This window comes from Girardinichthys multiradiatus, chromosome 3 (assembly GCF_021462225.1).
Source record: "Girardinichthys multiradiatus isolate DD_20200921_A chromosome 3, DD_fGirMul_XY1, whole genome shotgun sequence".
NCBI classification, from domain to species: Eukaryota; Metazoa; Chordata; class Actinopteri; order Cyprinodontiformes; family Goodeidae; genus Girardinichthys; species Girardinichthys multiradiatus.
Window position 1 is genome coordinate 2,700,665 of NC_061796.1, and position 26,656 is coordinate 2,727,320.

Below are 26,656 nucleotides of genomic sequence, written 5' to 3' on the forward strand. Positions count from 1 at the left end.
AAGACAGGGGAAGAGGTTGAAGAGAGGGTAAAAAAGATGGAGTTAAGGCAAATAACTGCAGAGACAACGAGTAAAGAGACAAGTGAGAATTGGAGTTTCTTAGCATGGACAGGAACAAAGCCCATTGCCCCACAGGGACACTAAGAGTCACTGCAGCAGCAACATTTTAACTCTCATTTGATGGTGCCTGCCAGCAAAATGCATAGTTAGCAAGGCCAGCCTTAAAAAGTTTTACATTTAAGAAAGTGGCCTGTTAGTGGGATCTGCTTTTGTCATTGCCCTGCATTTGTTTTGCTCTGGAAAAGACACATCCAACGGGTTTCGCATTTAGTGGATGGCCAATTTATTGCAGTTATAGACTCAAACACGTCACTTCACATTTTGGTGTATGACAGTCATTTATGCTGCGCTCATTTTGGCTTAAAAATATTGCTGTAATTTAATTTTGCTGCAAACTAAACCCTATTGTAAAGGCAACAAAATAATGTATTTGTGTTGTTACTTTTCAACTATTTCTGGTTGTACAGGATGTTTAGAAACTACAATATGATAATACTGTATTCTGTATATGGTATTACTCCATGTCTAGGCCTGCTACAATCTGCTGTTATTTGTATAATGACAGTTATTTGAGGAAGTTCGTAACTTGGCTGACTGATTGTCATAACTGATCGGATCCACCTGTATATCAGGCATGTTTCAGGAAGTCCTTTCTTAGTTTTCTAACTTTTGAGACATTACCTATTCGCCATATGCATCTTTTGCTTAGAACAAGCAAAGGGTTTATGTGAATGATTATAAAACTAATAGATCAAATTAATTATAATGGTGTAGAAAATAACAGAGAAAGATGAATCATTAATTGCAAGTCCTCATGAAGAAGTTAATAATGTACCAAAACAGTTATGACTGCTTTTTGCATTGGATTTGCATTTCTTGCTCGACTCTCTCTGCTAATGTGCAAAACTGAGTGTTTGGGCTTAAAGCATGAAAGTGCAAGTTTTAATGAAGCAGGTATCAGACCATTTACTTATTTTAGTTTCTGTGTCTGTTAAATTACTGTATGAGATCAATGTTATGCACAGAGATTTTGTCAACCATCCACTGCACCTGCTGGATAAAGCTAGAAACCTTTTCCCCACCCACTTGTGTGAATAAAAAAGGTATTTTGTAGTAGAACCGCTAACCTTTTATGGATCATTTGATCTTGGTGTCACTGAAAATTATTGCTGATTTGGGACGGTATATCTTTTTAAAATTTTATTAAGGTTAAGTTAATTATTCAGGATTTGCATTTGTCTTAAAAACAAAATTGGTAACCGTATGTTGAAAAAACAGAATTTAAAAAAACAGCGTGCCTGAGTGGGTACTTCTCTAGAGCTGTTCATCAGTTTTATTTACAATATTCTCTCAATGTGTTTCAGTGTCCAATGTATTCATTCTTGTGGCTCTCTACACTGAAAGGCAGCTGTCGAAGGTGAGTGGAGAAACCCTTTTTGCTTCTGAACATCAGTGGAAATGTGGAAGTCAGAGCATTTTTCCTCAGAAACGTTTTTGTTTTTTTGTGCCTGACTAGCTAACCCTTCCTAGCTGCACCTGCACATGGTAAATGTTAAACTGTAAAAAAAGGAATAATTTTCACCATCTGCATTCACAGTAGGTTGAGTTTGGGATGATTTTGCAATATTTAAAGTTGTTTTTTTTCGCTCAAAACTAAATAGGCCGCCATTTCTGCAAATGTTCTCTGTTCAAAAGTAGAAAATGTTTAAAATATTAATTTTTACTCTCTAAATCAGGCCAACAACTAAAGTAAAATTTTTGATGCAGTTTTTCTCATGGCAGTGGTTAAAAATTGAACAAAAGTGCTTTTAAGATTTGAAGTAAAAGCTCCTACATTTCTCCTTTTCTCTTTTTAACCAGGGTTCATTTAGTGAATTTGCTGGATTTCTGGTCCATTGCATTAACTTGTCAATCCTGCTAACATTTCCTGCTGCAGTGGTGCTGCTGGTTCCTTCTATGACTCCAGGTAAATGTTTTTATTATCTAAGAGAAAGCATTGACAAACAGAACTATTATGAAATTAAACTGGTATCCAGTTATGGTAGTAAGTAAAGTAAATATAGTGATTATCCTTACCCTTCAAAGGAACACATAACCAGTTTGATGGTGCAGCAAAAGGTGTATCTCTGACCAAGTCATAATTGGAGTCGGTCAGCAGTAATGGACCAGTTGGTCACGACTGGATTGCTTCCAATTGGCTCTTAAGAGAGGAGAAGGTCAAGAGGAGATGGAGGGAAGGAAATGAAATGAAAGTAGAGAACAGATGAGGAGAAAACGCGAGCTGCCAAAGGCAGCGTGGTTTGTAATGCAGGGTCATCCAAGGGTCTCTTTAGTCTGTCTTAATCAGGCAGCTTGACAGTAACAGTGGCTGTTTGCCATAAACCATACAGTATACCAATGGTAAACTGGGTACAAGTGTATTGGGAAACAAGATAATAGACAGTGGACTTCATGTTTTAAAAAAATACTCTACAATAACTCTGCAGTCTTATGGCTTTTTTTGCTAATGCAAAGGTCAGCATGTTTTGTATGTAGACCTTCTTTAATTCTCACATCAACATTCCTCTCCACTTAGCTGAAAAACTTACATTCGAACCCAGATGTTAACAAACACAGTAGACAGATCATCTTTTTTACACCCACTCAAAATTATGCTGCCACCTCTGTATTTGAGCGTTGGGATGGTGTTTTTAGGCTAGCAACCCCCCCTACCCCCACCAACACCAGCCAACCAACCAGTAAGGAGTGTGAATAAAAAAAAAAAAAAAAAAAGGAACCAACAGTGCTATATTATTTTAACTAACCCAGCTAGTTAACTAACCAAAATAATGAAAAATAATCTTATGGCTTACATCAAAATGACTTTTTTCTTATTATACTGTTCTTTTCTTGTTTAAGACACCTTCATCATTCTGTTAATTCTTCCCAGATATTTCAATTCAATTCAGTTTTATTTATACAGGTCCTTCTCAAAATATTAGCATATTGTGATAAAGTTCATTATTTTCCATAATGTAATGATGAAAATTTAACATTCATATATTTCAGATTCATTGCACACTAACTGAAATATTTCAGGTCTTTTATTGTCTTAATACGGATGATTTTGGCATACAGCTCATGAAAACCCAAAATTCCTATCTCACAAAATTAGCATATCATTAAAAGGGTCTCTAAACGAGCTATGAACCTAATCATCTGAATCAACGAGTTAACTCTAAACACCTGCAAAAGATTCCTGAGGCCTTTAAAACTCCCAGCCTGGTTCATCACTCAAAACCCCAATCATGGGTAAGACTGCCAACCTGACTGCTGTCCAGAAGGCCACTATTGACACCCTCAAGCAAGAGGGTAAGACACAGAAAGACATTTCTGAATGAATAGGCTGTTCCCAGAGTGCTGTATCAAGGCACCTCAGTGGGAAGTCTGTGGGAAGGAAAAAGTGTGGCAGAAAACGCTGCACAACGAGAAGAGGTGACCGGACCCTGTGGAAGATTGTGGAGAAGGGCCGATTCCAGACCTTGGGGGACCTGCGGAAGCAGTGGACTGAGTCTGGAGTAGAAACATCCAGAGCCACCGTGCACAGGCGTGTGCAGGAAATGGGCTAGAGGTGCCGCATTCCCCAGGTCAAGCCACTTTTGAACCAGAAACAGCGGCAGAAGCGCCTGACCTGGGCTACAGAGAAGCAGCACTGGACTGTTGCTCAGTGGTCCAAAGTACTTTTTTCGGATGAAAGCAAATTCTGCATGTCATTCGGAAATCAAGGTGCCAGAGTCTGGAGGAAGACTGGGGAGAAGGAAATGCCAAAATGCCAGACGTCCAGTGTCAAGTACCCACAGTCAGTGATGGTCTGGGGTGCCGTGTCAGCTGCTGGTGTTGGTTCACTGTGTTTTATCAAGGGCAGGGTCAATGCAGCTAGCTATCAGGAGATTTTGGAGCACTTCATGCTTCCATCTGCTGAAAAGCTTTATGGAGATGAAGATTTAATTTTTCAGCACGACCTGGCACCTGCTCACAGTGCCAAAACCACTGGTAAATGGTTTACTGACCATGGTATCACTGTGCTCAATTGGCCTGCCAACTCTCCTGACCTGAACCCCATAGAGAATCTGTTGGATATTTTGAAGAGAACATTGAGAGACTCAAGACCCATCACTCTGGATGAGCTAAAGGCCGCTATCGAAGCATCCTGGGCCTCCATAAGACCTCAGCAGTGCCACAGGCTGATTGCCTCCTGGCCACGCCGCATTGAAGCAGTCATTTCTGCCAAAGGATTCCCGACCAAGTATTGAGTGCATAACTGTACATGATTATTTGAAGGTTGACGTTTTTTGTATTAAAAACACTTTTCTTTTATTGGTCGGAAGAAATATGCTAATTTTGTGAGATAGGAATTTTGGGTTTTCATGAGCTGTATGCCACAATCATCCGTATTAAGACAATAAAAGACCTGAAATATTTCAGTTAGTGTGCCATGAATCTAAAATATATGAATGTTAAATTTTCATCATTACATTATGGAAAATAATGAACTTTATCACAATATGCTAATATTTTGAGAAGGACCTGTATAGCGCCAATTCACAACACATGTTGTCTCAAGGAACAGTCAGGTACATACATTCCAATTAATCCTAACAATTGAACAGTGCAGTCGGAGTTAGCTTTTTATTCAAATTGGATAAAAAGCTTTTCTATCTAAGGAAACCCAGCAGATTGCATCCAGTCAGTGACTTGCAGCATTCCTTCATACTGAGCATGCATGTAGCAACAGTGGAGAGGAAAAACTCCCTTTTAACAGGAAGAAACCTCCAGCAGAACCAGGCTCAGTGTGAGTGGCCATCTGCCACGACCGACTGGGGGTTTGAGAGAACAGAGCAGAGACACAAAAAGAACACAGAAGCACTGATCCAGAAGTACTTTCTATGGGAAGGAAAAGTAAATGTTAATGGATGTAGCTCCTTTAGTCGTTTCACCTAGAAAGAAAGAACAGATAAACTCTGAGCCAGTTTTCAAGGATAGAGTCTGAAAGAGAGCACATATAATTAGTTACAGTAAAAGCTCAGTCAATTTCCATGTCTAGGAGAGAGAAAGGGTTAAACACTGAAAGACAGGGCTATGTGGATCATCGGTAGAGGGTGAGCATTAAGTTGTTGCCAGCAGAAGCTCGGACAATTCCCCTCTCCAGAAAGGTGACACAGGCAGACATTTCCTAGTCATACATTAAATATTTCAATTTCCACACAGCATTCACATCTTCCTGTCTCATGTTTCCCCATTATGTGTAATGTTGAATTAAGACCTGAGTCCCAGCGATGGTCTAGATATAATACTTTCCTGTACCTCTTAACTTCTCCAACCTGCCTTTGAATACTGTAGAAACTTCTTCCTTTCATATCATATCCCCACTGTTTTTGCCATTTTTCCTAATTTTCTTTTTATTAAAGCTTTTAACCTTTGTCATACTATATGTGACTCTTAAATCCCTATTATATCATTCCTCCTCTTTTACTGTTACTGAATTACAAATATACTTAAATCCACTACAGCATCAGGTAAAATCCAGGGTGGTATTATCAGCAATGACACTATTGGAATGATATCTAAACTATTTATTTCTAACTCTTTGCTTCTTTGTTGCTTTCTATATATTTAAAGTGTGCTTTCATTGGACTTGATGTATTAAACTAACCTATCAGAAGCTTACAGATGTGTGACATCATCATCTGGGCTTTCCTAAACTGTTTAAAGGCATAGAACATTTTGTGTATCAAATCTTCAAAGTTTGAAAATTTTCAGATTCTCAAATACATTCCCTATTACATTCTGGCGTTAAAGAAATAAAAAGTTTAAAAAGTTATTTGTGTTTTTCTACAGTGTGTGTAAATATCTAGATATTGCACTACATTGTAAGTACTTATACTAAAGTTTTGTTCTAGTTGTGATATTTTACTAAAAATTAAACTTTAAAACTTGAAAATTAAATATTTCACAGTGATGCTTACATTTTTCTTTACCCCAAAAATGTAACCCATAGGACACAAACTACAGTATGCAGCTCCAACTGTTGGTGCTGCATTAGGGCAAAGTTTTGTTTTCTAGGGTTTTCTATTACACTTGCAACTTTACCTTGGTGAACAAACACAAACTTGAAACTAAGTCTCCTTGTGAAAGCAATTTATAGTTAGTTCCCCGTAAATCATAAACTTTGTTCGCTGCCGCTTTGGGTGGCGTTCTCTTCGGTTTTTCCTCTCATCTGTTCTCTCCCTGGGAGGTGAAGGAACGAGGGAGTCTCTCCATCTGTCTGTAAGCTCTCCTGTCTCTGCTGCTGCTATGCACACAGGAAGGGCAGTGGCAGAGGGCAGGTGTGTGTGCAGATAGTTGTGTGTTCAGATTATGTTGTGTTTCAGGTACATTGATCTGTTTAAATGATGAAAACAAAGGCTCTTATAAAAAAAAAAATATGTTCAGGAAGAAAACTTTAATGTTTAGTGTAACGGTGTTTGAGAAAGGCTTCTGAGAAATTACCATAAGTCAGTAAGCCTCTAAATAATCTTTGATTGTGTAATATTACTTAACTGGATACTTCAAGCCACTACAGTAAAAGTTAGGCATGACACTACTGGTCAAAAGTTTTAGATGCACTTTCTCACTTAATAGGTCTCTATTTTCATGACTGTTTACATTGTAGATAGACACCAAAGGCAACAAAACTGTGATTGAACACACACGCCTTTTCTTTCTGCTCTCAGTGAAGGACGATTTTCTCTGTCTCCCGCACCCTCCCATATCTGCCCTGCTTCAGCTCTATGTCTTGTCTTTCTTTTCGGAGCCTCTTTTTGCATATCTTCCAAAATTCTGAGTTATGGATTTGGTCAGCTAATCTCTCAGTGCAATTGATCAAATTATCTCGACGAGAAGACAGGGTGAAGGGGAACCCTCTTGTCCAGACGGGACATTTTTGTCCGGATCCACGATGGACTCCTGGCAGAAGTGGAAGATTGTGTGTCTGTCAATATCGTCAGTCGAGGATGTCGAAGATGTGTACACAATTGGATGTTTGATAACAGGATTTCTGCTTTTTGGAGTTGGTGGTTACCTGGCATATCGAGAAATTCGAAAAACGTTGGCAGTTGTTCTGGCCATTGTAAGGTTGCCTGGCATGTATGATGGGATCTGCAGAGCGATCAACACTCAGACTGAGATGTTACGTGAGCTGAATCGCAGACTGGATGTGATCCTTACACAGGATCGCAGGCAGGTTGCGGTTCGTGGACTCAGGGGTGAAATGGAATAAATCTTGGAGAAAGTTGTTCATTCGGATCTGGCAGAAAGGACCTGGAATTTGGCTGTTTGGATTCGCCATTGAGAAGCACCAGCGAGACTTTCAAGACTGACGGAAAATTAAGAGTCAGCCTAACCCAAATAATTGTTGTTTTTCTGAATCTGGCTCCCCTGCACGGCCTTGTTGGCTGGCTATCTTCAACTTCTTCTTGAAGTTATGTAAACATGATGCTCTGCTCCCTCTGCCCCTTCCTTTCCCTGAGGACACTTGTGGACCTGCTCAGAACTGTGTGGCCGGTTGATGAACGTTCCATCATATCATCAAGGACAACGGCCTCTGTGACAGTGCTTTACGGACTTACTTTGCACACACCGACATGCACACACACATGCTCAAGATAAACATATGCACCCCTTCACACCGCCTTCACTGGATCCCCTGCATGATGTTGTTTCGTATATATGTTGCTTCTTTATGCTGAGGTTTTTGTTTTTTTGTTTTTCGCAATCTCAAACTGTATCCTGCTAAGGATAAAGTGTGAATCGTGATATTTTTCTCTCTTCTTCCCTAATGTTGTCTCTTTTCTCCTCTACCTAAATGTGTGATTTCATTACTTTTCATAGATTTTCAGATTTCTCAGAAGGATTACCAGCGAAAGCCAAATATTATTAGTATTTGAAAATTTGGAATAAAGCTGTTTTTACACCAATGACCAGATAATTTTAGATTTCTTAAACGGATTGTTTTAACAACTATATCATACCAGTGACAGCCAAACATTATTAGTATTTAAAAAGTTTGGACTAAAACTGTTTTATACCAGTGACCAGATAATTTGAATGATGGGACCACAGCTGCCTCATACCAGCGAATTCAAGGATTAATATTATTATTTTTCTTCTAACACAGGATGAATTCCTTACCACAGAGGACTTAATGATCTAATTACCTCTATTAGAAAGATTGGATTAGAACCAGCTCTTACCAGTAAACTCCCAAGGATTATTAGTGTCATTTGATTTGTTTTTCCGTGTTTGATTTTCTGTATCATTGTAATGTTTTTCCTCATGTTCAGCACTTTGAGTGCCTTGTTGCTGAAAAGCGCTATATAAATAAACTTGATTTGACATGGGATTATATAGTAAACTAAAAGTGTGAATTAACTCTAAACATTTTTATATTTTAGATTCAATTCCATATGGCTTCATTTATAGTTTTGATGCCTTCAGTGAGAATCTATGTACAATGTAAATAATCATAAAGATTAAAAAAAACATTAAATGAGAAAGTGGTTCCAAGACTTTTTCTTTTGACTTAACTAAATTTGACTTAAAATCCTGTCACACTATTGCCTTAGTTTTTGGGCTTTGTTGGCCTAAATAAATAACATTCCAGCATCACCTTTGATACTGTAGCATATAAAATTTGATCTCCAGCTAAGCTGGGTTGCCACAGACTTTTTTGTTGTTGTTGTTGAACGTGTTGCCAAACCCTTTTTTGCAAATTAAAGACAACATATACACACAAGCATTGTATACCATAACAACGTTACTTAATCTCATGGCAAATTTGCAGACAGGTTTTTTATTTTTTACAAGGGGCACGGTTAGCATTGCCTGCTCCCATCATTAGAATAAATCCACACTTTTTAATTTGTCATTTAATCTTCCTGCTAGAAAGGATTCAGGGAACTGGACTTGTTCTTTCTGGTTTTGATTATGTGTTACACTTAACGCGGAAACAAATCCAAGGAGTGGTTTTGTCCAAATTATACTCATGGGTTACCTTAATAGGTATACCTTGCTATGCCTAGGCTGGGCAACATTTTGTCTTCAGAGGTGCCTTGATTCTTAATGGCAAAGGTTCATTTAAATAGGGAAATTATTTGCAAAATCTGTACAAAGGATTGATTTCCAAAAAAAAGAAAATTTCCAAATTGTAGGTAAAGTAAATAAGTTCTTATTCTCAAAACCCAAAACCATCAAAATTTGCATTAATATTATTAAATATGGCCACCCTTTCCCGTAAATGCATACACAATGCCCTAACTAGCAGTTGACCACCTGTGTTGGTGCAGAAACGTGCTGTTTGCAGAATATCTGCTTTTGTGTCTAGTCTCAGGATTAAAAACACCTGCAGAGCAAGGTTTGTGAAGATTTAGCATCCACAAATAGCTTTGTGCATCTACCCATCAGTTTGGCACCCTGTGTAACGTTCTGCTGCTATAGCCCATCAAGTTTCAGGTTGTACCTTCAATCAGTACTTTCTGTCATCTCAATGCAGTCTACCCACTGTCATCAAACCTCTGACATTAACAGTCTTCATTGATTGCACATTGCACCAGTAAGCAGTAAGAGCAGAGTGTGAAGGTTCAATTAGCAGGGTAAGAGCACAGTTTTGCTCAAAATATTGAAATGCACACAACATTATGGGTGACATACCAGAGTTTAAAAGAGGACAAATTGTTGGTGCACGTCTTGCTGGCACATTTGTGACCAAGACAGCAAGTCTTTGTGATGTATCAAGAGCCTCGGTATCCAGGGTAATGTCAGTATACCACCAAGAAGGACGAACCACATCCAGCAGGATTAACTGTGGATGCAAGAGGAAGCTGTCTGAAAGGGATGTTCGGGTGCTAACCCGGATTGTATCCAAAAAACATAAAACCACGGCTGCCCAAATCACGGCAGAATTAAATGTGCACCTCAACTCTCCTGTTTCCACCAGAACTGTCTGTCGGGAGCTCCACAGGGTCAGTATACACGGCCGGGCCAAACCTTTGGTCATTCATGCCAATCCCAAATGTCGGTTTCAATGGTGCAAGGAGCGCACATCTTGGGCTGTGGACAATGTGAAACATGTATTGTTCTCTGATGAGTCCACCTTTACTGTTTTCCCCACATCCGGGAGAGTTACGGTGTGGAGAAGCCCCAAAGAAGTGTACCACCCAGACTGTTGCATGCCCAGAGTGAAGCATGGGGGTGGATCAATGATGGTTTGGGCTGCCATATCATGGCATTCCCTTTGCCCAATACTTGTGCTAGATGGGTGCGTCACTGCCAAGGACTACCGAACCATTCTTGAGGACCATGTGCATCTAATGGTTCAAACATTGTATCCTGAAGGCGGTGCCGTGTATCAGGATGACAATGCACCAATACACACAGCAAGACTGGTGAAAGATTGGTTTGATGAACATGAAAGTGAAGTTGAACATCTCCCATGGCCTGCACAGTCACCAGATCTAAATATTATTGAGCCACTTTGGGGTGTCTTGGAGGAGCGAGTCAGGAAGCGTTTTCCTCCACCAGTATCATGTAGTGACCTGGCCACTATCCTGCAAGAAGAATGGCTTAAAATCCCTCTGACCACTGTGCAGGACTTGTATATGTCATTCCCAAGACGAATTGACGCTGTAATGGCCGCAAAAGGACACCATACTAATAAATTATTGTGGTCTAAAACCAGGTGTTTCAGTTTCATTGTCCAACCTAATAAACAGCTTGAGACGTTTATGTCATATACCGTTGTTATTTCTCAGTGATCTTTTTAAAATATCCATCTCCATTTTATGTGATTCACATTTAGTTGTGTGCTGCCTCTTGTTGGCAGTTTATATACTTTCACCGACCTTTCACCAGTTGGTTAAATTGAGGGACTAGTTTACAGATCCTTACCCTTGATGTCAAGATGCAGAGAAAATGAGATAATACACAACTTTTAAAATGTCACACTTTGGGTAAATTTAACCCTTACTGTCTTTGTGTTAAAGTTGACATCATTTAATGTCTCTAAATAAATGCTTGACTTTTCTGCCTCATATTGAAGGACTTTTGGTAATTTATTGGTAGAAATACATAAACACAATGATGTGTTTTTAATGTGTTCTCCACATATTGAATGCATCATTGTTTCTTGCACTCAGATTAACTCAATTTTGTTTTAGCTATAACATATAAGAAATGTCAAAATTTTATATACCTTTTTGGATCGTTTGGAAAATATTGAGGTCACTTTAAACAAGATATCTTGTAATCTTCAAAAAGCCTCAGGGTCCTAGTAGTACTGCAAGAACCACTGATAGTTTGCATGACATGGTTGAGGGGTACAACTTCAGTCTCACAAGAACTTTGAACAACCAACCATGAAGTTCCTCTCATTTAAACTTGGGCTCCTATTTTAATTACAGCTTTTTGAGAGCCTCAAATTACTGGAGGCAAATTGGCCCTAAGGATAAAAGATGTGAGTAGATTTATAGGTGACAGGTAGGTTAAGATCAGTGAGTACTCCTGACTTAAAAGATCAAATTGGATGAAAAATATGAGCATACCCACTTCTTGATGTTTACATCATGAAGTGACATATATTTATATTTATATATTTTAAAAAGTTGCAACGGTGCCTTAATATCATTCAGTGTGGAACAAATACACGAACTGTCTTTTAAGACATGCTTCAATTAAAAATATGTGCTAAAACTAAATGAACATCAGACACTAAAATTGATGAATTTATTAAAGTGCCAGAGTTTATTAAGGGTGGATAACTTGTAATTCAGGCTGATGGAATATCATTGTCTAAAACAAGTCTTACAGCTCTCTCTGCTATACTACTGACAGATGTTAAAGGCTTTTCTGTACAAATAATCATGTGGTAGGTTTAAACGTTTTTCTTTAATTCTGAGCAAAATGTGATACTCTTACCTCTCCACTCACATTTGTTGTTTGAAGCTCTGCTCTCAAAAGAAAAATAGGATTGTAAACCTCACTGGTAATTTTACTTTCCTGATTTGAGTGGGTGACTGTGAGAGACAAACGACTGGCTCCTCTGGCAAGTTTTCCCATTTGAGCTTTGTCCCTGCTGTGTGTCCATGATCACAATCTACAGTTGCTGATTTGGACACGGTCTCGCTGTTTAGAGGCCACACTGAGAAGCAGATGGTTAATGGATAAGATCTGCTGTGGTTTGATGCCAGGTGTACTGCAGACCTCCTCCTCGCACTATTGACACAACAGGGATGCTTTTATTTGTGTGTTTCTGGGTGCATATGAGCGTCTGATGTTCTATGTTCTGCACTGTCTTGTTTTTCAAAGTGTATGGTGACTATTGATAAAGCTCTGGTATGAAAACTGCTCAGCTGGTGTTTGTGTGCTCTAAAATAATTGCAAATACATCTATCAATCTACCTCCAAATCTGTTTTACCTTTTATAACCAATAAACACAATTTAAAATCATATAACTGTTTTTTCAGTTTCCTTTTTTTATATCCTACCTTCATCCTCACTGTCGCCAAAACAAATTCCTTGTATGTCCAAAAAACGTACTTGGCAATAAAGCTTTTCTGATCCTGATTCTGAAATATCTTCTCCCCTCTACTGACTTTTTCTGTCTCCTTCCTCTTGTCTCTCTTTATTCTTTTATTACCTAACCCATGAGTAAACACATATGTTCCCATGCTGCAACTTTTTCAGGAGGGTTGCTTTGTTAACTGACACTACTTTTTGTCTTTCTTTCCTGTCAGTTGGTGGTGCGATTTCACTCGGCATTCACACAATCCTCTTCCTGAAGCTGTATTCGTATAAAGACGTAAACCTGTGGTGCAGGGAGCTGAGCACTGTCAAGGCCAAGAAACTGGCCAGGTCACTGTCTTGTAAGTCAAACATATACATGCATGTTATGCATCTTCTGGATTCATCCAAAAGGCAAGTTAGAGGCATAATATCATACTTAGTGTAGATATGTAAACTTCAGCCTCTTCTCAAATCCATCTTTGTAGTGGCTCATAATGTTGCAGTGACATCTACTGGTAGATGATGTAACTGCAGCTATTTGTCAGTAAATTTGGAAATTATTAAAAAGTTCAATTATTTCAGTAACTCACTTCAGTAAGAGACACACATATAGATTAAGTACACACAAACAGGGGATTTCAAGAGTGTGTATCTTTTAATTATGATGACTTTCTGCTGACAGCAATCAAAAACATTAAGAGTAGAATATCAGGCCAATAAAATAAATAAATGAATAATACAGACATTTGGGCTTATTGAAAAGTGTGTTCAATGCCTGCTTAAATGTTATTTTCAAAAGTTACTTTTAATTTGATAAATGAGCCTTATCTGAACACTTATTCTAAGTTATTGAATGTGACTGTAAATGCAAAAGTTTTGATTTTCTCGCAAAAACTGGAATGTACACTATATTGCCATAAGTAATAGTCTGTCTACTTGTACATGTATATGAACTTTGATGACATCCTATTCTTAATCTATAAGGTTCAGTTTGTTGATGGACCCACCTTTGCCACCAACAGCAACTTTAACTACTATTGTGAGTTAGGGTTAGTGGTCTTACTGGTTGTTAGGTGACAGTAGGTCAAACAGGTGAAAAATAAAGAGCCACTAAAAAGATAAAGTACAAATTTATCAGCTAAAGGGCATAAAAGAACTGAAAACAACCTCTTATAACATAAATATTATTCCATTGTAGAGCTTCTCTACAGACAATGCATAGAAACCTATAGAAGAATTGTTAAACAGCTTTTCTTGTTGTCTCAAATTGAAACCATTGCTCATTTCTGTAGCCTTTTTGTTCACAATCATAACAAACCATATTTGGCTGTTGTGCTGTGGATTGCACACCTCTGACCTCAACTCTCTCTAAATATCTGGTACAGGTCCATCATCACAGCACTTTAAAGGAGGCGAACAGAAAGTATGTTACCCTGGCAACCTTGCAATCAAAAGTAATGAAATGCATCACACTCCTTACTCTTGCAGTAATGTTTTTGTTGAATGCTTCTGTTTATTTGTCACATTTTCTGACCTCCTCTCCACCTTTGCAGACATTTACTACTTTGTCTTCGCTCCGACTCTGTGTTACGAACTCAACTTCCCTCGATCTCCTAAAATTCGCATTCACTTCCTGCTGAGGAGGCTGTTTGAGATGGTGAGGAAATATGCTGCTGACATGAGTTTTGTGAAGTATTTCTGGACAGATGTACAGTACATTAAAAATGTAGTTATTTTTCCTAAGATAAGTTGTGGTTAGACAATAAATGCTGTTAAACTATGTTAAAAATGCAAATAAATATGGCTCAATGCCCCCTAAATTCTCTGTCCTCAGTATTGATCAAATTTTTATTTGGTGTTTGGGGCTTTTCTGCCCTTGGTTGTAGACTTTAGGAATCCTTTGAAGCTAAAGCAAAGACCCAAGTACAGGGCTCTTCTTTAGACTTGAAATATGTAGAGTAAATGCTGTTTCTTTATAAGTATAAAAATAAAATAAGTATGGAGAAACCTTCGTGTTCCCAGAGTTTTTCCCTTTTTTAATTTATTTTTGTTTTTAATTCTATGTTTCTGGTGTGTTATATCATTTGTTGCTTCTATATAACATATACGCTTCAATTTGTCTTTTCCTATTGTTGCTAAGTAAGCTGTTTCTCACAAATTATGTTACTCACTAAAACATGCATCTCCCTCCAGATGTTTTTCATCCAGCTTTTAGTTGGTCTTACCCAGCAGGTACGGTCTAATAATCTAATAATATATTATTGTTTTTTATTCAAGATAAAATTCCAATTATTTCAAAATTAAACACTTTTTTGAAACCTTAATTTGATTTGTTTGTTTTAGATTTTTTTAAATCCACTAGAACTTTGTAAAATATCAAACATTTAATATTCTTAACACAACATACATCAGAAAAATGTATTAAAACAATTTTTTGTGGTGACAGTGGATGGTCCCCATCATTCAAAGCTCAATGAAGCCACTTAAAGTAAGGAAACAAAATCAGTGATTTTAAATCACTCTGCTGCTCATTGTGCAAATTTTTAAGTGTGTTTTAAATCTCCACCAGGACATGGATCTGTCCCGGATGACTGAGAGACTTTTACGATTAGCTGTAAGTAAAGTAATTTTAGGAATACATAGCAGTTGTAAAATATTGGTTTTTGTATTCACCATATTAAATATCTGTGAATTTCAGAGATTTAGATTGGCCTATAAATTATAGCCTGTATATTAATGTTTTTACGTTTGTTCATGTGAGTTTTAACTTTGTCTTAAAGGTCCCAAATCACTTGTTATGGCTGATGTTTTTCTACTCGTTCTTCCACTCATCTATGAATTTCACAGCCGAGCTGCTACGTTTCGGAGACAGACAGTTTTACAATGACTGGTGGTAGGTTTATATGTGTCTGCGTATTGTTACTGAATTTTATGGATGGATGCAAGCTGTGTGAAAGGGACTTGGAGGGTTTGTCCTACTCTGAGTTGCTATCAGTGCTGCGATCTGCCTGTGGGTTCCTGCGAAATGATTTGCTAAGCTATTTATATGTTGAAAATTAGACAATTATTTAGACAAAAATTTGATTCTTTTCCAAATTCTTATGTGTTATGGTTTGCTTTCAGGAGGGCAAGACTCTGGGGTTTTACTTTTTTATACAAACATAAAATTTGTGATTTTTTTTTTCTCATTTTAAAAATGCTTCTTGGCATTAAATCTTATACTGTTGGAAAGCTTGTTTACTTTCCCGAAATTGAAAGGAAGAATTTTTTAGAAAAACGCATTTTGGGGTTTTAAACCTTGCCAAATCTTCTCCGTCAGTGTTAAACAGCTTTTGGTGGAGGCAGTGGGATGGTGTGGTGTGGGATGGCTTCTCTCTCAATGGGAAACATTTCCATTTCCTTTTCATTTGTTAGTTCTGTTTTATAGGGAGAAGTGTACATAAAAATAAAAAAAACAAAGCTTGTCATCATTGGAAGTAACCTCAATGCAGAAAGACGTCACGATGTGATTCTACAACCAGTGGCATCTCCACTGTCAGAGCAGGGTTTATCAATAACTACTGCCAGAATCTGGGAGGGGAGAGGATGGAAAGACCTTCCTATGGTCCTGACCGCAACTCAATTGAACACTTGAGGGATTCGGTTGGGTGTGCCGTTCATGCTAGATTGACCAACACAACCGCAATGGCTGGTTGAAGAATGGGATAGCATCCCATCATAGTGTGTGACCAGACTGGTAAATGAACGAGAAGCTGGCTGTTGTGACTGTGAACGGTTTTCTCAAGGAACCTCCGAGGCCTCTGACTGTTAAATGAATAAATTGATAAATTCCCAATATACTTGTTTCTTCAAACTTCAATCATTCAATTGAGTAAACTTTGTCAAAGAAGAGTCAACATCCGAATAAGCTCTACTGTTTTGGCAAAGAGGATGAGGCAGGTTTTTCAGGGATGGAATTCAATCTCAGATCTGCTGCTCAACCCACAAATAAAATTTTCCTTGTCAATGTGGCACCATTTAAATGGAAACAAATGGGCTTTCCAGCAGTATAAGATTTATTGCCAGGAAGATTAGGCACAACGAAGAAATAATTGACCACCACAAATTTATTTACTTTTTGTATTAAGTCTATGTAGTACTTTGCTTCTTCAGCATCATTTTTTAATTATCAATTGCTTACATTACAGTAAAATTGTTTCTTTTAACAAACTGTGGTTACATACTATTATAACTGAGGATGTACTAATCGGTTATGTGACAGATAGCTGATATCTGGCTTTGGAAAGCCCCATCTTGCCGATACTAATTTTAGTCTTTTAGTCTCCTTCTCTCAGTAACAATGTTCAGACTGAAGAGTGTGGTGGTTACCACGGCCCAGTAAAGCTTAAGTATGATGTGTTGGCTGATTGGAAAAAGATTGAATTATTGAGTTTACGACCAGCTGGTCACCAGTCAGGGCCAGTCAAACGATAAAACTGGCTGATTTAATTAAAAAGCCGATTTCTCAGTTTTATCTTTTACTTATTACCAGTTTTGATTGACCTGAAATAAAACCCATGTCAGGAGCTTTTAATGCTTAATTTTTTCCTTCAGGAATTCTGAGACGGTGACTTACTTCTGGCAGAACTGGAACATCCCTGTACACAAGTGGTGTCTACGGTAAATCATCTACACATCCAACACACAACTTGTTTTTATTGAAACAGGTTTGATCCTGGGACAGACTTAACAATGTTCTTTGAGGTATTTAGGAAAAGTAGTGTTTTGGCAGGGATTAAATCATTGGTAGCAATTAAAGTGCTTGGAATAGATTTTACTCACATGACTACAATAACACAAGAGGAGTCAGTACAGTTCATTAAGGAAGAAAAATATATTCATTTTTATAATTTAAAAGCAGTGAGTGCGAAGGTATTTTCTTTTTCCTGTGTTTCACTTTTTAAGCAGGGGATTAGTGTGTAAAAATTCCCTTTTCATATTCATTATATTCTATAGTCTGTCGCAACTTTTTGGCTATTTTTATTTTCACCCATCATTCTGATTATTTGTGGATGTATTCATTTATCTCTGCATATTTTCTGCTGTCTGTTAGTCATTTCTACAAGCCTCTTCTAAGGAAAGGATTCAGTAAAATAGTCAGCCAATCAGCTGTCTTTTTCCTGTCAGCGTTCTTCCATGAGGTAAGATAACCAGTCTAGATTGTCTTTCTTCTGCTTATGATAAGAAAAACACAGTAACACAACTGTTGCCTAGATGTGGTGCACATGTTCCACTGATGTCATGTTTTTGTTTCCTGTCGGTTCCTGCGTTAGTACCTGGTGAGTGTTCCTCTCAGGATGTTCAGATTGTGGGCTTTCACTGGCATGATGGCTCAGGTGAGAAATCAGATATCATTCATTACTGCCCTATACTGATGGTTCCAAAAACATATACATCTTTCATAATACTGCAAAATTTGTCAAAATTATCCGAATAAACCTTTTTAGAAAATGAAACAAAGAGGGATGTACTTAAGCCAGTGGCAGTATTGTATTGATTAATTTACCAATACATAACAGTAAAGACAATTTAATGATATTTGTTTGACTGCTGCAGGAGTCTGGCTTCAGTGTTCTTTCAAAGTAGAAACATGATTCCCTTTTCGCACAAGGTGGCACAATTTCCTCTGGGTTATTATTATATTATTAACCCCAAACACTATATTTATAGACAATATTGTGTCACACTACTAAATCACAATTTTTGTAGCCTAACATTTGATATGCTTTTAAAAACTAGGTAAATTTTTAATACTTATTGGCACTTATCATCGCAACAAATACCACAAATTGTTTTTGATGAATTTGTGATCATCTTTTTATTATTGTTATATAATACTGTTATTATTATTCATTGACTTTGGAAACACAATAGAATTTTTTTGTAGTGAAAGAACAATTAAAAAGCTTTCTTGGAAATAACTTTGTTTTCTGTTCGCTCGGAGCCAATTGAAAAATACCAATTTGAATAGTAAGACAGCTCCATTTGACAGATCCTAGACTTCATCGCTTGTTTATTCCTGTTTTTACTGAAAAATTTCAAGTTAATGTTAAAAACTGTTGCTTGTAAGGGCAATATTTAATTATTGTTTACTGTTGTTTTTTACAATGTCAGAACTTATAATGCTGCATTACAAACAAATAGTAATTTATTATTTTAGGCTAGACATTTGCTGATTGAGTCCACAAATATTTGATTAAGTACCAGTTAAGTTGTAATCACTTATTTCTTAAATTAACTATATGGTGACTGATTAGAATTTATTGTCAAGTAAGTAAATAAGAAAAGCTGAAGATTTTAGACTTGAATGGTGTAGTGAAAGCAGTGTGACTTACCTAAAGATAAGAAAGCCGAGTAGCAGCATCCTGAACTAATAATAAATAATTGACTGGATCCAAATGCATTGACAGAACCATGGAATGTTTTAGTTGTTGGATCACAGGGTTCTTCAAGTCTATTTCTTCAAATGTAGTTAGCCTTACAATGCAGACCACTAAAGGAAAACCAGGAAACTAATTATGGGTCATTAAAACACAATGACGAATTGTTTATGTTTTTGACTTGTCAGCTTCCATTAGCCTGGTTTGTTGGCCACTTCCTGCGAGGTAACTACGGCAACGCTGCAGTGTGGATGTCCATCATCATCGGTCAGCCGTTTGCTGTCTTGATGTATGTCCACGACTACTACGTGATGCACTACGGGAACGAAGCAGAATGATACCCAAGCAAACCAGTACAGATTGGACCTTGTTTTTCTCTGATTTCCTTCCTCTGCCGAACAAACAGATAAACAGCACTAATAGACAATCAGTAACAGATATTAGACTCTACAACTCAGGATAATCTCTTAACATGTGTTATGATTTAATCATGTTTACATAAAACCTTTTGTAGACTTTACACAGGACAAAAAATGTAATCATAATATTATAATCCTGGAGTATTACTGTAACTATTGGAGGGCAAAAGAAAACCTGCTGACTGCAGCTTTATACTCAGGTGATCGGTACTCTAGTGTCTTATTAGAACGCATGATTGTGAGTGTGGGCTGAAACTCCTGTGAATGCAGAACTTATATTTCAATGCAATACAATAGGACTTTGTTTAGTTTGTTCTATGTTTTACTCTCTGGCTTTGTGTGGACATTGAGGAAAATGTATGATAATATGATTGCATAGCATTGTTTAAGTGCTCTATTGCAAGTTGAGATGAAATTATCATCAGTTTTTTTTAAGTCAAAGTGACTGTAATCTGTCTGATTTAAAATATGAGGAAAAATGATTGTATGGTAGGAGGATTCTGCTGTTTCTGTTTTGTTTCAGGATTTCTTTATCAGTTCCTGTAAGGTCAGCATTACTGTATGTCTGTGTGGTCTTTTTATTTTTATTTAGATTTTTACCTAAAGTGCCATCTGAAAACAGGTCCAGTCATCACAAAGACTTTCTGTGTTAATCTTTGTGGACAATTGCCAAGTAACTGACATATCTGGTAAAACAATGTGATATAAATTAATGTATAAAGAACTGGAGATAAAATGGTGGTTCCTATTTGCCCTTTTGATGCAAAAAGTCTGTTTATCAAGTCATTGGTGCTGTGAGGTAATTTGTTAGGAACAGATTTAACCAGTCAGGTTAGAGCTGCATCAAGTGATGCACATTCAGTTCTGTGACTGAACTGTGAACATACAATACACTGATCCTTTCAAAAAGCTAGAAGTGTTACAGCAAGTATGAAAGTCAAGGTGTGGAATAGTTTGGAATATATTGTGAATTTCCCCAAAAACAGGCATAAAAGCATTGCAAACTGGTTTTCACAGACCAAATGGGAAAATGCTTCCTGTAGCTTTTCTTATTAGACATAAGAATAAGAAGAATGAGAATCATCTTTATTGGTCATTGAGCATGTACATTACAACAAAATTTGTCCTCTGCATTTAACCCATCCCTTATAGGGAGAAGTTCTGAAAACAACTCAATGCCAATGTTTTTATTTTCTCTTTCACTCTCATATTTAAAAAAAGTACCTCTATTCTAGTATGAAGGCCTCAGTTACTCAACATTAGTGAACCAACATTATAAGCATCAAGGAACACACCAGGCAGGTCAGAGTTGAAGTTATGAAGACGTGTAATGCAGCGTTAGGTTATAAAACAATATTCCAGCTTTAAACATCTTACAGAGCACGGTTCAATCAATCATCTGTAAACTTAAAAGGAGTATCACACAATTGCGAAACCTACCAAGACATGGTTGTTAACCCAAACAAAGTGCAATAATAAAAAATAAAAAAACAGCACACAGGCCAATTGTATCTCTGGAAGAGCTCCATAGAACCACATCTCCGGTGGAAGAATATATCTATAGAAAAACAGTTGTGTACTCCATAAAACTCCTATTGAAATATTACAAGAAGAAAACTATTGCTGAGAGAAAGACACAAGTCCAGTTTGTAGTTTGTCACAGCTGACACTTCCCAGGCAGAAGGAGAGGTTAGTGAGACTAAAATAGAAATTATGATCCATTCAAAAAACTGCGGCTGATATCAACCTACTCTGTACACCACCCATCACCCAACATCACCCTGAACTCACCACATTCTCTAACAAGGTGGATGCAGCATCATGGCCTTGCTTCTCTTCAGCAGGTTCACTAGGGCTGGTGTTGTGCAATGTTCAGATGATATTAGCGTATCAAATAATTAGGTCATCAGCAGGGGTCTGTAGAACTAGATTACATGCCATTCGAATTTGCAAAAGGCTTGTGACTGTTGATGTTCACCTTCCCATGAGACAACAGCCTACCCAGCCAGAGCTGCGATGGTTTACGTCAAAGTATATTCAAATGATTGAACGGTCTAGCCAAAGTCCAGACCCAAATCCAATTTAGAATCTGTAGTAAGGGTTGGAAACAGCAATTCAATAACATTCGCCTCCCAATTAGACAGAGCTTGAATTATTCAGCATAAAACAATAGGCAGAAGCTGGTAAAGCTGTCAGATACATACCCAAAAGACTTACAGCTATAACTGCACAGAAAGTTTATTTTACATACTATTGACTCAGGGATTGAAATAAAAAATGTATCCAAAACTTTTCATATTTTAAACAAAAAACATTAAAAACCATTTATTAATCCCTTCTGCTGTAAAATGTTACTCTATGTTTCCAATAAGATAGAGGTTTGTTGTTGCAAGAGGACAAAATGTTAAATGTAATTAAGGGGTATGAGGGACATAAAATCAGGTCACATTGTTGCTGGTTTAGTCATCACGAGGGGTGAGGACAGAGCTGCAAACCTGCACTTTGTCAGGTTGACAGATAATTAAACAGCAACTCTGTGAGAAGCCACAAAGTGTCTGCAGACATCTGTGTGCTTTATGAAAGTGACACTCAGTTAAACAGTCGTTAATAAGGACCAGTTCACTAATGTAGGAGACATGAAAATGCACAATGCACAGAAAGGTTTCTTACTACAAATTCAGAAATACATCAGTCTTTCCTTTAATCTCATTTTGGAAATAAAATTGTGACATTTCTGTACATGTTTTAGAACCTGAATGCTAACATGGCAGATATTTAATAAAACTTTCAGTGTCACATCTTTGTATTTAATGCTATAGCTCACTTTTTTTGCAAAAGGGACATCCTTTTAACAGAAAGAAAGGTAAGTGGACAAGTAACCGGTTCCTCAGACTCCTTATTCCCAAAATACTTCCTCTATTCATCCTTCCAGTCATTCTTTCCAAGAACACAAACATCTGGGGTAAATGTCCATCTCCCATATCTGTATCAAGACATACATGCAGGCATGTTTCCCTACCTTTGTTCAGTTTCTGTCCCTGTCTTTCTTTATGTCCCCTCCTTGTTAACAGGATGATCCATGGATCTTCTCCAGACATCTGTTATTCCGGATCTTTCCCAGAAGCGCTGACAGGTTATGAGTAATGATGATCCTGTAGCCAGGAAACCAGGAGACACAAATCTGTCTCATTCTGCAAGATAGATGAATCAGGGACTATTTACAGAGGCAGTGTAAAAGCCTTACGTTATGTTCTTTACTTACACAAGCCCTCAAACACATAAACCATATCCTCATCTAACCTTCCACACTTATAAAGAACACACATCCATCTGGAGCCTGGCACATGTCGTGTGTTATTTGAAAGCATATAGGACTTGTCACGCAGTGCCAGCTTGATATAATTTTAACTTTTGTCACACAGCACAATGGAAGATTGCAAACTGCACAACTTGTTGCTGCAGCAGCATCCCCTCAGAAAGGTCTGAACAGACAGCAACTTTTAGGTCTTATTTTGAAAGGACAGACTGGAGGAAGGAAAGGGGACCTACTGACAAAAAAGGATATTGGTTGCAGCAGCAGTCACCCTGTAGGATTTTTCCAACCAAAATTTGGACACTCCATTATATTTGTTATATGTGTGTCTTTGTAACTGGAAAACCTGAGAACGCCATTTAAAACGTTCACATCAAATGATTTTGTCCAATAAGGCCAATAATAGCACAGTTTGAACCTGGCTTTACAATAATTAATTTTCTCTTGTCTTTCCCATTTTGAAAAGTGGCTAAAATAAATGTTTTTTTGTTTGCAGTCATATTTATTATACCCAAGAAAAACAGCAAATCATTTATTGCTCATTTTAAAGTTCCTATCAATTTAAAGAAATGTTATTTTTAAAAATGCTTAATTTTAATTGTACATGAACTGTCCGGAATGCCAGTGTGGCACCAAACATTTTCCCTACCCAATAGGTTTTCTGTAGTTTTATAACTGTCAGATTTTATAAGTGCAATAAAATTTCTTTTTCCACATATTTTCCAGAGATCCCAAAAAATGTGAAGGGACCCCAACTATCTAAAAACATTAAAAAAAATTGTGTGGAGGAATAAATTGTTGATCTGTTATTTCTTTGTTGTATTTGACTCAAATTACCAGTGCCTTTTAATTAAATACGAGACTTTAAATACATACTCTGCATATTCATACTTAATTGAAAAAACATCTGTTGCATTTTCATCTTTGCATGTTTCCGGTCTCCTTTTTTAACGATGACATAAATAATTTTTCTTTTTGTAGAGCTATACTCCGACAACGGTTACCCACTACATTGTGTGTGCGTGTGTGTACGCGCGTGTGTGCGTGCGTGCATGCATTGTGAACATGTCTTTGTAGAATGTAAACAGTACAGAGACTTCCTCTCTCAGCACCAAATGAAGGGCTGCTCTAGAATTTGAGGGAGAAAAATGGGAAGGCAGGGACACTGAGAGAGACCAGAGACAAAACATTATGTTAAAATGAGAGGGAATGGAAGAAAATAGAAATATAACAGTGACATGGGCTTGACTCAAATCAAGAATCCGAGGCAGAACAATACAGGAATTTTTAATATGCCAAAAAGTAAAACAGCGAGAAAATAGAAATTATATTTCTTTATTTTTGATGGGGAAATTTTTTTATTGCAGCTTTCCAGGATGAGTCAAAAACCTGATAAAATAGTGGTGACTGACCCAATGAGAAATTACATAAACTTTTCTCTGAAAGGCAGAGCTCTTTAAGACAAAACGTTGCTTTTGTGAAATAGTATGATTGCTGCTGAATTTAGAATGGACATTCCTTGGACAGTGATGAAGGACTTTTGGCTTGGGAGGAGAAGGCAACTTCATTAAGACAAAGTTTTGAAGAGCTTAAAGGTGCTCCATCTTTTTGGAAATCCGCTGGTAAGTTACCATCAAAATGGATGAAGTCATTTAGGTATAAAGAGTATGTTTATAATGGGAAATAATTTAGTCAAACCTCTCAAGTTAAATTTAAATCACAGCAACAAGAAAATGCTCAGTTTTCCTTAAGGTGTCTTGTTGAAGCTTTAATCTGATGATATTATATCAACGTCGGATTTCTGTGCCATATCACACTTTTTCTCATTCTTGCAGTCATTTTCTGTCTCTCAGGCAGTCATAACATTCATCCAAACAGAACTATCGCACTGCTAGAGTTTATTTTGACTGTTATTTCCAATCTGCCCCTAGGTCTTCTGTTTTCTTCTCAGTATCATAGGTGAAGACTGCTAAGGGACAGTAATTGGGGGGTGTATAAATATTTTAGAGCCTATGTTTGTAATTTTGAAACTGTGGAATAAAAAACAAATCACAAAAAACAGAAATCAAATTCTCGTTTCCACCTCAGTATCATTAGACAGCTACATACAACTAAGGATGCTGTATGTGTCTTTTCCGTTTGAATCAAAGAATTTCATTAATTTTAGGCTTTTAATCTTTTTTTTTTATCCATTCTTTTTCTAGGACTGAATGAATCATACAACTTGTTTTCTTTTCCGCACAGGTTCAAAGTTACATACACAGGCTCTATAATATTTAAACACCCCAAATAACAGGCTTCACCCATACCATGCACTTTTTGTAGCCATTCCCAAGCTTCTGGCATCATTCTGTCTTAATATTTGACTGATTTTCTGAATAATCTGAATAATTTTCTGGAGTTTTTCTACAACTGTACTACTGAAAGCATCCTCTCCCATGGCATCTTGGTCTGGTGCTGGAAGCAGCTCTGCTGGGGGCAAGACGCATCTACAGAGAATAAAAAATAAATAAAAATCCCAGAACATTAATTAATCAACAGTTACCTACCCTGGATATCTTTCATTCCAGTTGCCTGAAGAAAACACAAAAAATTGTCCAGGTTTCAGCCCAGTCTGCCCACCACCTGTTTGAAATTATGCTTTCAGGGAAAATGTTTATGAACAGCTTCTTTCCCAAAGTTGTAACCATCTTGAACTTTGATCAAAAACGTTCATCTCACTGAAAAAATTGTATTAGCATTAATAGACTTTAACTGCATACGATGCCACTGAGCATATGGTCCCTATGATTTATATGCTGACATAAATATGATTTTGATGAATGGGATAAATTGCCCTTAGGTGTATGAATGAGTGTGTGCATGGTTGTTTGTGTGTTGCCCTGCGATGGACTAGCGACCTGTCCAGGGTGTACCCCGCCTCTCGCCCATAGACTGCTGGAGATAGGCACCAGCTTCCCCGCGACCCACTACGGAATAAGCGGTAGAAAATGACTGACTGACTGACTGAATGGGCATTGTTTATTACTTATTTATTTATTGGTTTACTTTGACTTGGTACTTGAGAGCACTTGAAATTTGTTTTCTTTATGGTACAATCCTAATTCATATTCTTGCTAAATTCAATGAAATAGTTGAGATTTTTAGAAAAGGAATTCAGAAGACTAATGTTCAAGTCATTGAAAATTGAAATTCAGTACCTTCTGTGAGCATTGTGACAATTTCTGTGTGCTTTAAAATACAAACAAAAACATCAAGCATTTATACCTCAGCATTAACCCGTTGCATTGCCCCTATCTCCAACTCAGTGAAAATATAGCTGATTCTTTTTTCCAACAATTTAAAGTAAATAAGTAGTCATATTCAGCTTTCATTCATTTCAGACTAATCTTCTGATGTTAAAAACAAGCTCTGGAGCAAGATGTTCCCACCACTGTGCCTCAAGTGCAACGTTTGGAGCTTTTGTTGATATTTTTTGTGATCCCACAGGTTGTTATTTGTCATTCATTCAGAATTTTCGCTCTTTCACTAGTATGAAAAGCCTAAGTAATGGACAACTGTAGACCTTTTCTTTTGCTTGTCACTCATCTCTGCAAAGATTTTTTTGTAGTAGCGTTGCCATTTGCTCTCAGTTCTCTGTGTCTCTTCCTAAGTTACTCAATTTAGCTGGAAACTCAATTTATTTTTAAGACTACCGTGCTCCTGTGGGAACACTCAGTCCTTTAGCAATGAGTTCATACCCTTTCCTGATTTGTGCCTTCCCACAATGTTATTGTCAAGGACAGAGAATTACCATGATCTTTTTATAGGGTATTTTGCAACAGATTTGTGCCTGTCTATAATGGGCCCAGTCAGTTATGTTTCCCAT

General features: G+C 37.3%; 1 protein-coding gene across 2 annotated transcripts in view; it reads left to right on the forward strand.

Annotated features, from left to right (window-relative positions):
• Window positions 1–20,238, forward strand: part of dgat1b (diacylglycerol O-acyltransferase 1b) — an 84,988-nt gene extending 64,750 nt beyond the window's left edge. For both annotated transcript variants that reach the window (XM_047362210.1, XM_047362209.1), the window contains 13 exons: window positions 1,425–1,477; window positions 1,921–2,026; window positions 12,868–12,996; window positions 14,023–14,091; window positions 14,191–14,294; window positions 14,831–14,869; window positions 15,084–15,125; window positions 15,207–15,251; window positions 15,418–15,530; window positions 17,231–17,296; window positions 17,730–17,817; window positions 17,950–18,012; window positions 19,245–20,238. In XM_047362210.1, coding sequence (XP_047218166.1) covers window positions 1,425–1,477; window positions 1,921–2,026; window positions 12,868–12,996; window positions 14,023–14,091; window positions 14,191–14,294; window positions 14,831–14,869; window positions 15,084–15,125; window positions 15,207–15,251; window positions 15,418–15,530; window positions 17,231–17,296; window positions 17,730–17,817; window positions 17,950–18,012; window positions 19,245–19,394 — 1,067 coding nt within the window. In that variant the 3' untranslated portion in view covers window positions 19,395–20,238. The remainder of the gene's footprint in view (window positions 1–1,424; window positions 1,478–1,920; window positions 2,027–12,867; window positions 12,997–14,022; window positions 14,092–14,190; window positions 14,295–14,830; window positions 14,870–15,083; window positions 15,126–15,206; window positions 15,252–15,417; window positions 15,531–17,230; window positions 17,297–17,729; window positions 17,818–17,949; window positions 18,013–19,244) is intronic.
• The last annotated feature ends 6,418 nt before the right edge of the window (window positions 20,239–26,656 follow it).